The following is a 14,651-nucleotide window of genomic DNA, read 5'->3' as shown; positions in this document are numbered from 1 at the left end:
GTATGTAGATGTTGTCAGGAGGTGTGTGTGCACCTGTAGCATGGCTGTCACATGGAAAGACACCACAGTGTGAATATCACTCCATGACTAGCCATTTCTTAATGTTGTTCAGAAACCTGGATCTGTCCTAAAACTCTATAGTAGCTGTGTCCACACTACTGACATTACTGTACTTTGCATCGATTATAAATAAATTAAAGTAATTAAATAAAGTAATTAGCATTAATTGTGCTTTGCACTTTGTGATGTAATTATTGCATATATGGCTCATGATACAGGCTGCTTCTCTCTGCATAAGAACAGCCATCAAAGATGTAATGAAGGAAAAGATAACAAAAAGCAGAGAAGGAGAGGTACACGAGTCATGACAGTGGAATAATCTGGACAGCACCAGTCATGCTTGCTGAAATACCGGACGAGTGGGAATGAAAGGCATTCCGTGCCCTGGACACTGCATTCCGAGAACCCCCACCCCTCCCCTGACCGTCCGGGCAGAGGAGAAACAAGGTGAGAGGATGTGTGAGCCGCAGAGACCGGGGGCACACAGACGTACACTTACAGCCCAAGAATCTTCCGGAAGAACTTGCGATAATTAAATCAATTCTGAATATTACTGAAAAAGCTTTAATGTTGCTGCCAGATCCTGACTGCAAAAAGCAAAAAGCAATTTTGTAATCGATAAAATACACTGCAGCAAAGTAAAAGTTACTCTTGAAAAGAAGTTTCATCGAACAAACCAATTATTCACAGGGTTAGGCATCTACATTATTCTGCACAGATAATACAGATATAATCATAAATAATGAAATTGAATACCAATACATGCAGTTTCTGAAGTGCTGCTCCCACCTTGTGGAAAATATCAGTATTACAAGATTCAGCTTCAACTTAAGTTGAAATAGTTCTACTAAACTGCATATTATTTTAAATAAGTTGATTTGTGTCTGTGATATTTGGTTATATTTTGCGCAGTATTGTCACAAGCACATTTCCCCTAACCTGTTTGATTAATGCTGTGCAAAATCTCCTCGCACAGGAGATAAAATGTGACGAATACAATCAGTATATGAACAGTGTGACACAACTTTTTTCTTAAATAAGTGAAATATTTACTTGCCATCTCATTTTTGTGAATAATAGAATTGTGCTACATTGACAAGAACAAGAAGCTATAACAAATAAACAGTAATTAGTAATCAGAAGAAGACAGTAAATAGATGCATTTGTCTGTTTAAGCAGTTATTACCAAACTTCATGCAAAGCCCGAAGAAAATGGAAGGCCAGAGAGGGGAGGCAAGGGGGAAAAGGTTATATGAGTGGAGTAAGAGCACCAAATCGGATTCAGTCTGACAAAGGCAAGAAAGCGTGGCTGAAATATAATAGGGCAGTGGGCAACAGTGGAGATCCCACAGCAAAAAGTATCTACTTTGTGTGCAGCCATTGGGCTTTGTGTGTAGCTTGTGTTTTGTACATCTTACATTTTCATAAAACTAAAGTCTATTTTGCAAATATATGTTGAAATAGTGACTGTGACATTTCATATGACTTTGAAAAGTATTAATGCCAATCAACAAATGCCTAAACCCCAAGACTTAATGACAGAAATGTTTTTTTATTTTTTTATTCCCATAAACAAAATACTCTTGTACTGTATCCTATTCACCTCATATTTGAGAGCCAAAACACATTTTTGTTAATTTGTCAATTTTATTATTCTTTTTTTCTTTGAAGAGTGGAACTTTTAAAAATAAGAAATACATACAAACAGCTAGAAGCATCGGATTTTGAGTATATTATTATAGAAAGATGAGATGTTGCATGTTGATACCTCAATATACCTTGAGGGATGTGAATGACATACATTACCCTTGTGGCCAGACAACAAACAAACTCTATATGCGGGTGGCCTGTAGCGTAGTGGTTAAGGTAAATGACTGGGACACGTAAGGTTGGTGGTTCTAATCCCGATGTAGCCACAATGAGATCTGCACAGCCGTTGGGCCCTTGAGCAAGGCCCTTAACCCTGAATTGCTCCAGGGGAGGATTGTCTCCTGCTTAGTCTAATCAACTGTACGTCGCTCTGGATAAGAGCGTCTGCCAAAATGCCAATAATGTAATGTAATGTGATGTAATAATATGCAAACTATGCAAGCAATTATTTCTCTCTCTCTCTCTCTCTCTCTCTCTCTCTCTCATACACACAAACATATACACGCATGCAGAAAAAGACAAATTATTTACTTATACTTAGGGACAAAGTGCATTATGTCTACATTAATACAACACAGACGCACATACATTTAACAAGGCTAAGGGATATGCCCTTTGCAAAGCCAACACGAGACACCAGCCACACCCACAGTGCAGGGCTTGAGAATGGAATGAACAGCAGGATAGCCTGTTTATATCAGCGAGCATATTCAAGCCAAGATGTCAACACTCAGTGAGTGCCAGGGGACAGGGGCGGGAGAGAGAGAAGGGAATGGCGGATGGGACCGCTACAATATTAACGCTCAGAGCTGCGCTACTAGGCCAACTCCATGACCTTCTTTATCCAGTCCACGTAGACAGACACGCGGATGAAGATGTTCGGCTGCCCAGGGTGACCGCAGCGGCGCATGGGGATGATAACACCCTCCAGTACCCAGCAGTCGCTGTTCTGACAGGCCAGTGGTCCGCCATAATCCCTCTGAAAGATCGACATCACACATTACACACCATTCAGACACTACCTCACAGACAATAACATCACACTTACACTTCAGTTCAGTATTCACTGTGAGTTGCATTAGTCTGATGCTTTACCGCCCGGGTGAAAAAAAAACAAACAGCTCAAGCTATGTTTTGAAACAGCTGGTAGCTGGTATTTCAAGCTGGTAATTGCTGGATTTTACACCAGGGCATGTTCATGGCTCTTCAGCACAATGCAATGCATGGGGAAACAACAGAGAAGAAACTTTGTGATTCTAAAATAAAAACAGCCGTGTATCTATACAGTTTTAACACACTGCTCCTGTTTGTGAGTTCCAGATTCACATGCAGTTGACTGCCACACTTAAGGGGTGTAGCTCTTTTTTTTTAGCAGGTATCCACGGTTTAATTATTCCTTGCAGTACCTCGCAGGCTCCCACGCCACCCTGGAAGGAGTTGGTGCACATCTCATTGTCCTTCACGCGACCCCGGAAGTAATTGTTGCATTCGGAGTTCTCCATTACAGGCATTTGGGCCACGTTAAGCACAGCCTCATCTGCAGTTCCTGGAACAGTGAGAAATGAGATCTACAGTGTGAGAATGGAGAAAGGGTACAGCAACAACAACAGCCCTCTGGGAATCAAACCTAAATCTTTGGAGTTTAATGTAACAAAGTGCTGAGTAACTGCAAAGATGAGCAGGTCCTGTGGCTCAACAGAACCAGGGTTGGGGACCCTTGCTCATTTGTAGTTCAACTGACCTTTAGTCTCTCCCCAGCCTGCTATCTCACAGATGGTGTTTGCTGGAACGATGTAATGTTCTGGGGGCAGGCAGATCTGAGACACACGCTCGTTGATTTTTGCTTGCCTGGAGGAAAAGAATAAGGGTTGGTAAGGCCTAGAAGAGTATGGTAGGCATGGTATGGTAAATCACCAGGATCAAGAACAGGATATGATTGCAGATTTGAGGATTAGACCATTACAGTGCATGTGTGTGTGTGTGTGTGTGCGCGCGCACAAGCACATGCGTGTACGCATGCATGTGTGTGAGTTTGAGCATGTGTATGACTGGGAGATTGAATATGCATATGACTGTGGGAGTGTGGTACACATGTGAGACTGTAGGTGTGTATATTACAGTGTGTTTGGGCGTGCACCTGTATGCGTGTCTGTGAGCGCAAGTCTGAGTGCGTGTGACTGAGCGTGAAATATGACAGACAGTGAATCAGAATGCAATGCATGGAGGAGAAGAGGAAGACGAGGAGGAGAAAGATCACACACGTTTCCAGCTGCAGCATGACCAGGTGGGACTCTGACGGGCCGCAGACGATCTTGGTGAGCGGGATGCTCTGTCGCCCAGGATCCCCGGGCTGTGGGTTCTTGTACAGGGTGCCCATCATAGCTGTGTAGCCAGTCAGATCCACATAGCTGGGCACAAACACAAAGACACATCTACCCTTCAGCTCAGTTACTTCCACTGGAAATGCAAGCCATGCTCCATTCTCACCGCTTTAGCATTCGGGTAAAGCTTTGGTTTAGCATATCCATTCCTTACACATTCTGCACAGTATTCTCTTCCGAGCTACTCTTGTGCACTTCTGACCTTTAAAAATGACTTTGTTAGCTTTTTCACGCCAATGTGGAACCTGCTGTTTTGCCTTTTGAGTGTGCAGTTGTGTCGTCTGTATGCCAGGAGAGAGGCACAGCAGCCCAATCTGCAGATGCACTCACCCGTGAATCTCCCAATATCCCTCACAACTGCCATGAATTCTGTCTTTTTTATTATTATTTCTTCAAAACTGTATTTTGATGTGTCCTCTAGGAATTTCATGCCAAATGAAATGACCAACTGACCTCTGAGCAACACCAAATGTTGCTCAAAGTGCTGTTCAGTCTCAAAGAACCGGTCTCTTAAAAAGTGAAATCTAATGTTTTGTGCGACATACTTAATCTGAGAATTGGCCGTGAAGGTACCAAAAAGGACACTAAAGCCTACAGAACACATGCCTGCCCTGCCTCAGGCCTTATGCAGTAAAATGTTCATTGTTAAATCAACACTTACACAATACCTAAGGCTCGTACAGAACTCATATGTACACTGTTAACAATTGAATTAACACTGGACTAAATGTAGTATCTCACAGAATGCTCCTTACCAGGATGAGAAGCACTGCTTTGTGCTGATCACCCATTTTGAGTTGACCAGGGACCCACCGCAGAAATGATTTCCCCTGCTGTTGAAGTGAGAGAGACACGGCAGTGTAAAATCTGATATGATGTGAAATGACTGTATAGTATATCCATTAGCAGCAGGCATGCCCTGGGCCGCCCCGGAGGACTGACCGGTCTCTGAGACTGACGGTCCATGGCGAGTTTCCTGGGGTCCCTCCCACGATGCGCATCCTGAGGTTGCTCAGGCGAGCATCTCTCTTTCCACACTCGTTGAACTCCACTTTCTCTGCGTCCACATAACACAGTTAGTACTCATGCTTCATTTCACTCTCAGTGGAAATGTTCGACTGATGATGCTCAACTGCTTACATTATCAGTGTGTATGCTCTTGGCACGGCAAAGGGCAAAAGCCCAGCACCAAAAAAAAAAAGATTTAATGTGCAGCTTTGAATCAGCAGATATATTCGCACACTCACTTGTTGGCGAGATGATGGAGACAGATTCCCCAGCTGTTGAAGAAAGAGACTCTGATTACTGATCTCACAGCTTACATCATGACAAGGATGTGCTTTTACACATTTCAATTCACAAAAAGATTTTTCAAAGAAAGTGGGAAAAGAGAGATGGATGGATATAGAGACAGGACACTGAAGGTAAGGAAGCATCATGAGAGCACAATGGAGGCATCACTCACCACATTGTTTAATGGCACAGTAGTCAAACTCAGTCTTTGGGTCAGTGGTGTAGCACCAAGGTCCGTGCAGGTCAGCATCAGGGTTGCGACAGAAGTTATCCGTTAGGTTGGCGTTAGGGTAAGTTGTGGGGTTTATCCTGGTGGAAAAGGCACCAATGTGGGAATGCAGGTCAGTGTAGGCTACACTAGCTTCCTAAAATGTATTAAGGAATAACCAGCTTCTGCATGTTCACCTGTGCTTCACGTCAATGGTCTTCAGGATTCAGATAGTACATCCTGTCATGATTTCCATGATACGGTGCTATGTAAAATTGATCATGCAATGCAAATATACTGTTTCGGCACAATATCTGGACATTTGGAGTGTGCACATTCCATTTTGTGTATTGGACACATCCACGACCTGACATCAGAGATGTCACCCAACCTGTCATGGCTGAGCTGACCATGCTCAGGAGTCACGCTAAGCCGTGGACACTCCCTGTCTGCAGACTAGAAGGTAGAAACACATGCTTGTGCCTTGCCTTATTTACGTAATTGATGGGTTCTGGCTGTTCGTACACAAAGAGGCCACAGTTGTCACCTGCATTTGGGATGGTGAGGGTCACTAGCAGCACTTACTTGGTTTTGTGAGGGGTGTTCACACTCCATTTTTGGCAAATGATTCCCTTCCGAGTCTTGCGAACTATGCCACGATAGTTTTTACCATTTTCATGGTAACAGTCTGGCAGGAGAAAAGAGAGAGGCCACAAACATGTCAACTTGAAGGAATGTGAAAGGGTATGAACAAAGTAACATTTACTTTCAGGGCCGACTCCCTTATTCCGGCACTGTGGACATAATTGTACACGATCTGAAAACAAATTCAATTATTATCTTGATTTTCAACCATTTTCCCTAATTTGGATACCACAATGAATCCTCAAAATATTTGTTAAACAACAGTGTTTTAGTGGCCTGAAATTGGGCAGAGATGATCAGAGTGTACCGACTTATTGGGACAAGGGGGAGACACCAGGGGGCATTGTACCTTCTGCCTCAATGTCATCAGGGCATCGCTTTATCTGGAGACAGAGAGCGGTCCTCCTTTCTGGCAAGGAAGTGAAGCACCATGGTGCCTCTGAGCCATCAGGGTTGCGGCAGTAATTCTCCTCCAGACCCCTAGGGGGAGCATAATATTAAAGAGTGCCTTTATTGGTTTTTATATTCCCATGTGTCAACAGTGTCAGTGGAATAGCATTTCCATTAATAACTCATGTGCAACTGTTTCAGTTGTTTTGTGCATCTCATTCCTATTGAACATCAAAATCAGTTACCCTTAGTAACGTATTCATGTACACACCGTATGCATACTTACATTTGGAAAGCTTCCAAATTCCTGGAAGAATGCAAGTTCATATGAAAACATGAAGTAAATCGGTTGTATTTAGCCAGATTAAAGATTCCTTTCCAAATCCATGTTGAGTAAAATAAAACAAAGCTGACATGAGGTCTTTAGCGCAACATTAGAACGGAACAAACCAGAACACAGAAACCGGAATCACTCATGCTTCTGAGTGTGATTTTTGCTTGATGTGTGGACCTGAGGTAGGTGCTCTGGGTCACTGGTGTAGGTGCAAGTTGTTGAGCTTCAGGTAATAGTGACTAGTAACAAGTAACTTGATATCTTCATGGAATTTGGAAAAGTGTAAAGGGAAGGACTCTGGGAACACAGATAGGTAAAACATTTAACAAGGTCACCCTCTTTCGTCAGGATGGAGTTTTCTGGACATCACCTTATCAGCTCTGAGCAAACTTACGTCCTAGTTAATATTTAAAATCCTGGAGCAGGAAAACTGAATCTAGGAGAAATTGTCTCAATTAGAAGTATGTTCTAGTTACGTGGATGTTCGGACTAGTCAGTGTTCATTTGGTATTCTGTGTGAAGGTGTCCCTCTTCTACCCCTTTCCCACAAATCTTCATTGTCTTCCCACCATACCTCTCCTCCAAATAGCAATTAATCTATTTTTGCAATCACCCCTTCTTCCTTGATCCTAATTCTAACAGTCTTGTTCTGTAACTACCTCTCACCCAGGAAACTAACTTTCACCCAGGAAACAACCTCTCACCCAGGGAACTAACTCTCACCCAGGAAACTAACTCTCACCCAGGAAACTACCCCTCACCCAGGGAACTACCTCTCACCCAGGAAACTAACTCTCACCCAGGAAACCATCTCTCACCCAGGAAACTAACTCTCACCCAGGGAACTACCTCTCACCCAGGAAACCAACTCTCACCCAGGAAACCATCTCTCACCCAGGAAACTAACTCTCACCCAGGAAACTAACTCTCACCCAGGAAACCATCTCTCATCCAGGGACCTAACTCTCACCCAGGAAACTAACTCTCACCCAGGGTACTACCTCTCACCCAGGGAAAAAACTCTCACCCAGGAAACTAACTCTCACCCAGGGAAAACACTCTCACCCAGGAAACTAACACTCACCCAGGGAACTACCTCTCACCCATGGTGCTACCTCTCACCCTCTGACCTTCATCTCTGCCCTCTTCTATTCATAAGGCCCATGGGCCGTTCTCACCCCCTCTTGCCCCTCACCCCTGGATGCTGGCTCACTTGCACTCGTAGGTCTGTGGGAAGAAGGGGTGCTGATGAGGGGACTGTGCGTCCCAGCGCTGGCAGGGAACACCGGAGGTCGTCTCATTGATTTTACCACGGTAGTCCTCTCCACGACCGCGGAAACAGTGCGTGGTGTAGCTTGAGCGGGAACGCTTCTGTGGAACCTTTTCTGTGGGAGATCGAAGAAGGGAATCGAGAAAGAAACAGAAAGAGAGGTAAAATGTCATTACTGACGAAATCGCAGATCGCATCCTAACACTGTGGTCCGCTGGGAATTCACTAGAACGACAGCATAAAATCTCTATACTATTATTCAAAGTCTACAACACTCCTTCACTGCTACCTACTATCTACATACTGATTATCTTCGTCCATATGCAGGTGTTCACGTAAGTTTGTCTACTGGGATGATGGATTACCGCATTTTCTTATCTTGCAGTTTTGTCTCTCCACCTTGGGGTCCGTAGTGTAGCACCATGGCACAGGGGAGGCGTCAGGGTTCCGGCAGTAGTTATCATCTAAACTCTTGTCTGGGTATCTGTTCAACAAGCAAACATTCACTGCTCACTATATTACACGGATAGGAGATGAGAGGCGTCGCAAGAGCAGTGTGGAGGTGGAGAGAGAAAGAGCACAGCCTACTTCTCAGGCTGGTAGATGTGCTGTTGGGGGTGCTGCTGGTCCCAGCGCTGACACTCCAGACCTGTCTCTGTGTGGTCCACCTGGCCCCTATAGTCCTCTCCATTACATGTTATACAGACCTCTGGAGCACAGATGACAAGAGACAACCCATGTGTTATATGTTATGCACACACAACATACTATCTCCTTCACACATCTGTGAACTCTCTAATGCTATAAGTATGTGGATAGCTACACTCCCTTACACACCATACACAACTCCACACAAATGCATAAATGCAAAATCCCCTGAAGCTTACCGAAATATCCAAAATATCCTTTATTGCACACAAAATCTGCCTGGACAAATTGAAGACAGACACTAAAAAATGAATCTAAAAACCCAGAAAGCTTTTAAGAAGCACATCTATTAGGAATATGAAATAAATATGATGCTTTCCAGGGGGAGAATCCCAAAGAGGAAATAAGTATCCAGTTGGAATTGTATAGATAATGTTTCTTTTCATAAATGAAACACAGTTGCTGTGAACACTCAGGTAGCATCTTATCCTGGTTAATAAACGACCATCGAATGCGAATCCGGAGTACAACATACCATCCTCACAGCGAGGGATATTGCAGGTCTCAAAGCGTCGCTCAGGTTCTGTGGTGTAGCACCAGGGGCCAATGGCATCCCCATCTGGGTTACGGCAGTAGTTTAGTTCCAGACCGTTTGCTCCCGAAGGAGTCCATCTGCGGAGGGGAGACAGAGATGTAGATCACAAGACAGAGGGAAAGAATGTTTGAGAGAAAGAGAGAAGTGAAGGCCGAGGACATAAGGTGGAATGGGTAATTCTAGTGTTATATGATGGTTAAGACACTATCTGACCTTGCCATTGAACCAGAAATGCACCAAAGATGTTTCCCTTTAAAGGTGTACTGGAGTTCAAACGTGTGTGGCATTTTTGGTTTTTATTCACCTTCTTATAACAAACACTTATTTACATGGCAGCCATTATTTCATTATTAACCCATTATGTGCCCTATAGAAAACCCATAGAAAGGCCCAGGAATCTTGCAAAGGTTATGTGTCTTGAATGCTGTCACATGATCAAACACAACGCTGGCGTTGCATTCATCTGTTAAGGGAGATGTAAGGCACAGGTCTTATCTGTCTGTTAAGGGAGATGTAACGCACAGGTCGTATCTGTCTGTTAAGGGAAATTTTACATTACATTAATGGCCTTTGGCTGACACTCTTATCCAGAGCGACGCACACGACGTACGTACTACGCTACAGGCCGCCTTTTGTAACATACGGGTCACATCCGCCCATAAGGGGTTAACCCTTACCAGTAACATTTTAGGCATTTAGCAGACACTCTTAGCCACAGTGACTTACAGAGCTACCATACTCAACAGGACTGTCCCACCTGAAAATTGCAGGGCCAGTTCCCTAACCATTACACTATACTGCCAACCTATGTTCATGCTTGTGACTTTTCAGCAACTCTGTTTTTTCTTGATTAAAAGACATATACAGAACAATGCAGATTATCTGGATAGAATGGCAGCTCTCAGCCTTTTCCATCAGTGCAAACTGGCCATCTAGTTTACTTACAGCACAGACAGAGGTGAGTATTAAATTACCTCTGTGTTACTGTGGTAAAACTCAGGTAAACAAGGGAGGAAGGAAGAAGGGCACCACTGCTGATCACAGCAAATAGAGATAAATACAAGTAAGATATGGTCTGCACAGCAGACAGCGCTGTCTTGTTCTGGATAGATGACATCATTCAGATCATTCAGTTCTGGTCATACAATGCAACAAAGCTGTCTTCACATTCCTACAGCTGCCGGTGACACTCACCTGTGGTCATGTGGGAACTTGGACCACCACTGCTGACAGGTGAAACCGCTCTGTGTCTGGAATACCTTCCCTCGATACGTCTTGCCATCTCCCACAATGCACCCGCGTACGTAGTCTGCACACCACAATAAAACTCATTCAGCCTCTCACTTTCAGCTGCTGAAATCTGCAACAAAAGGCAGCTACAAGTACCTTCTGCAGTTACCTTCTACCTTCTGCCCTCTGTGTTCTACAAATCCTATTTACACCTTGCATGGTATACCAGACATTAAGGTCAATTGATGTTTACATAGAACTGAAAATAAACCAGCAGTTATCCTAGTATTACCTTATGCAGCTGTAGCATACTCCAGACTGAGAGCACTGATGAATAAGATGATATCGACGCAGATTCAAAACATTGGCAATATTTACAACCCTAGGCAAATTTTCACAGGAAAAAAGTTTACTTAAAACAACCACTGATTACAGTGATCCTTCCCATGAGACAGGAGGTATCTGGGCTTAGACAGACGCACACCTTTTTTCTCATACAGATCACAGTTGACGTTCCTCTTGACATCAGCAGTGTTCTCATCCCTCACCCATGGCAGCTGCTTGCATGTGACGGATGGGCGAGTCTCGTAGTTAAACGCTCTGTCAAAACCAGAGACGTTTATTGCACCATGCAGAAGACTGGGTGCCTGCATAATGGACTCAGGGTGACAGCTTCGCTCTCAGTTAGATGAGTGGGGGTGAGTTATGAGACAAAGTTGGCGCATAACACATTGCGTATTGTCGACTTTATATGCTGCCGAGCTCATCATTCATAATTAGACAAAACTTAAAACTGCAGCATTATGATTGTAACACATCAGATTTTTTGATGGCGCTTTCTTTTGGAAGGAATTCATGACTTTTTGCTATAGTTGAGCCCATTAAATCCATGGCATTCTTGTGTGCTCATGTCATTAGCATTAGTATGGGAGAAATACATTTCAGTTCTTTATGGAACATATTTCCCACGTGTACCCTGGAAGTACAATTTGGGTTCTAATAAGTACCTTTTACAGGCAGAAAAGGTACAAACTAATTATGCATTGCTGGCTAGTGGTACAGTTTTATGTACCTGTAGGGTAACACCACAGTGCTAAGCATTGTTGTGTGAGACTATGTGTATCCGCGGGTGTGTACCTGCAGTCCAGGCTCTGTGAACAGCGTCTGGCGCATTCTTCCAGAGTTAGCCCTGGCAGCAGCTTCATGCGGTCCTTGTGCCATTCATTGGGCACAAGCTCCCGACCCTCAGAGCGCTGAAAATTATTCAGGGGGCTCCTCTGTCCTGCCAAAAACATACACACACACACACACACACTGACTGACAGGACAGGCACAGCATAGGCAAAGCCACTGCAGGCACCATTGTTTATTTATTTGGGTGCCATTCCTCCTCTGTGCTTATACATATAATTATGGCCATGATATTTTCCTCAACAAATTACGTAGTAAGCATTTAACATGTAGTTCATGTAGTTCAATATATCTTCAAGGTATCCCTGCAGTCACTGTAAGTGCAGTATTTAGTGGTAAGCAGTAAAAGGAAAGTGAACATTCATACAAATAATCCAAAGATGTCTTTAAAAAGGCTGTTTCCTTTCTTCTAACTCAGCACTACAAGGCTTTATTCAGTTAATTGTGGCCTTGATTGAAGGCCTACGTTAGTTAATTTCCTGTAACATTTACTGTATTGCGGGCCTAGAACAAACATTAGCATCAATATCTGGGATAAGTTTGGACATTGCTGTGATAAGTGATCAATTAATTAAGATGATTAAGGTATGACATTGATTGCTTTGTAAGGTCCTGTATCAATTCCAATTAGTGTAAGAGGATGGAACTACAGGTTAACCCTCCTATTATGTTTGGGGTCAATTTGACCCCATTCAGTGTTTGACATCTATTAAAAAACAGTTAACCTTTTTTTCATCTTGATACTGCATTGTTTTTGAAATTATCTATTTTGGTGGGATTAAATAGTAAACATGCTTTGTTTTCCGATGTCCTGTACCAAACTTTTCATGTGTTATATTGGCTTATTTTGACCCTCTGTAACTGTATAACATATACAACCCTTTTTTCATTTTTTAAAATATATTTCTTTGTGGAGGATTCTGGAGGCACTTTCCCATACAGGTGCCAAACCTTCACTTCCTGTACCTCAGGCTCTAAAATGAGATGTTTCTCACAGATTTTTTATATTTATGGATAAAAGGCTAGTTATTTTTTAATTTAGAGTAATTTTGCATTTATTTAAACTGTCGGGGTCAATAAAAGCACAAACATAAAAGCAGTTATAAACTCTTAACATAATAGGAGGGTTAAATAAAGAAGCCACGGAAACTCAAGACCCTGTAAGGAAAACATGACCATGGACCTTGCTCTATGGGCACAGCTACACTCGCATGAATCCAGAGACCTGACCACTCCTGTCACACACCGACTATCTTTTTTTCCAGCTTTACGCCAGCACAGTTGTTTACCCCATTCTCAGCAAAGAGACCCCCAAGTACAGCCTCCCTCCTCTGCTGTTGAGGCCCGTGAACAATGTAGAGACTTATTCTGCTCGTGGTAACGGTTCTTTAATATTGTAGATCAATCTAAGCATCAACGATGATAAACACAAAAGCACCATGGCGTCTGGCTATTTGGGCCCAGTGGAGAAGATGGGTGGAGGTGACACAATGTTCGACAACTTGTTTTATCCTGACATTAAATCTCGCAGCAGGAGGGATGCTTAATAAAAGCAGAATAGCCGCAGAATGCAGTGGGAGGAAATGAATAAGATGGAAAAGATTGTAGAAATCCACCCACTCAAAATTCTTCACACAAACCAGACACATTGCGCATTGCTTTTCATTCAAAGAGAAGAGATGCCACAGTAAAACTCTGCATCCACCACCGTTCAGGCCAAAATAGTTCATACCGACATACACAACAATCACATATTGTCCATATTTTGCTATTTGGGCATGTAACGGTCTAAATTTGTTTTCTGCACAAGCACACCTAGTTACATCATGCAGGCACGAACTTTGTACCTGTACTCACACAGGTGACCAAAAAAGGACAAATCAATATGATTGTTTTTAACAGTAATCATGATCCAAATCTCAAACAATGGAACACAAGCGAAATAAGAACTTCCATGAACGTGTTTCTGCCATATTTGCCAAAGCGCATTCGAATACCAACATCGGTAATACCAATTGTCTGGAAACCCCCGAATTAATTAATAATATCATTAATTAACATTCTGATCATTTACACACGTCAAAGTTTTACATAATCAGTCGGAATAACGTTGTGTTACAAATTAACAACTCAACCATAACACGCTCGAAGTGGTATTAAACCTATATTTTTAAAGGATATAGGCGCACGTAAAATCTGAAGAAACAAAGCACGGTCTTCTGGCGAAACGATTTTACACAAATAAAACTGCAATAATTAGCAGTTTAGTAATTTAAAAGATAACCCCTCACTTTAATAATAAAAGTTTAGATTATGCAGCCTACTTGGTCGGCTAATACTGTAGATTGGCTACATTTGATAGAGGTCTCATAAAACATACATTTCAACAAACATAAAAAACAAGTTAACGGAACCATCCGTTATATTCCCCTACCTGTAGCCAGTGTTCCGTATAAAGCCAGTACAACGCAGAGTAAAAATGATTTAATCATGAACTTATTTGTTTTATCCATGCTCAAACCCCACTCCAGAGCTAAGAGAATATGTAGGAAAGAAAGGAAAAGGACTTTGATTCCGTTACCCGGCTTTGTGATGCCAGATGTTGCGTCCTGCTGTTGTTTATAGTCTAGTCAAAGGACTGCCCAAGAGATCGCATCTGTGATTGCCCAATTTGTACACATTGACCCTTTACATGTCAAACTTCAGATTCTGCCAAACCTTTCATTGCGAACTAACGGCGATTGTTTGTTTGGAGA

At 42.8% G+C, this 14,651-nt stretch overlaps 1 protein-coding gene across 1 annotated transcript; it reads right to left on the bottom strand.

Annotated features, from left to right (window-relative positions):
* Nucleotides 1-1,592: 1,592 nt before the first annotated feature.
* On the bottom strand, nt 1,593-14,510 carry mst1 (macrophage stimulating 1). Its single transcript, XM_061259227.1, has 18 exons — nt 14,330-14,510; nt 11,842-11,986; nt 11,189-11,304; nt 10,669-10,783; nt 9,415-9,551; nt 8,820-8,940; nt 8,597-8,715; nt 8,175-8,346; nt 6,587-6,717; nt 6,178-6,280; nt 5,557-5,693; nt 5,339-5,371; nt 5,034-5,148; nt 4,847-4,924; nt 3,972-4,118; nt 3,452-3,558; nt 3,117-3,256; nt 1,593-2,689 (listed from the first exon to the last, which is right to left on the bottom strand). The coding sequence occupies exons 1-18, from the start codon at nt 14,406-14,408 to the stop codon at nt 2,528-2,530; spliced, it is 2,157 nt and encodes a 718-aa protein (XP_061115211.1). The 5' UTR covers nt 14,409-14,510; the 3' UTR covers nt 1,593-2,527.
* Between the last annotated feature and the right edge of the window lie 141 nt (nt 14,511-14,651).

This window comes from Conger conger, chromosome 10 (genome assembly GCF_963514075.1).
Source record: "Conger conger chromosome 10, fConCon1.1, whole genome shotgun sequence".
Lineage (NCBI taxonomy): Eukaryota > Metazoa > Chordata > Actinopteri > Anguilliformes > Congridae > Conger > Conger conger.
Note: the sequence above shows the minus strand (reverse complement) of the source record. Positions and strands in the feature narration are given on the sequence as shown.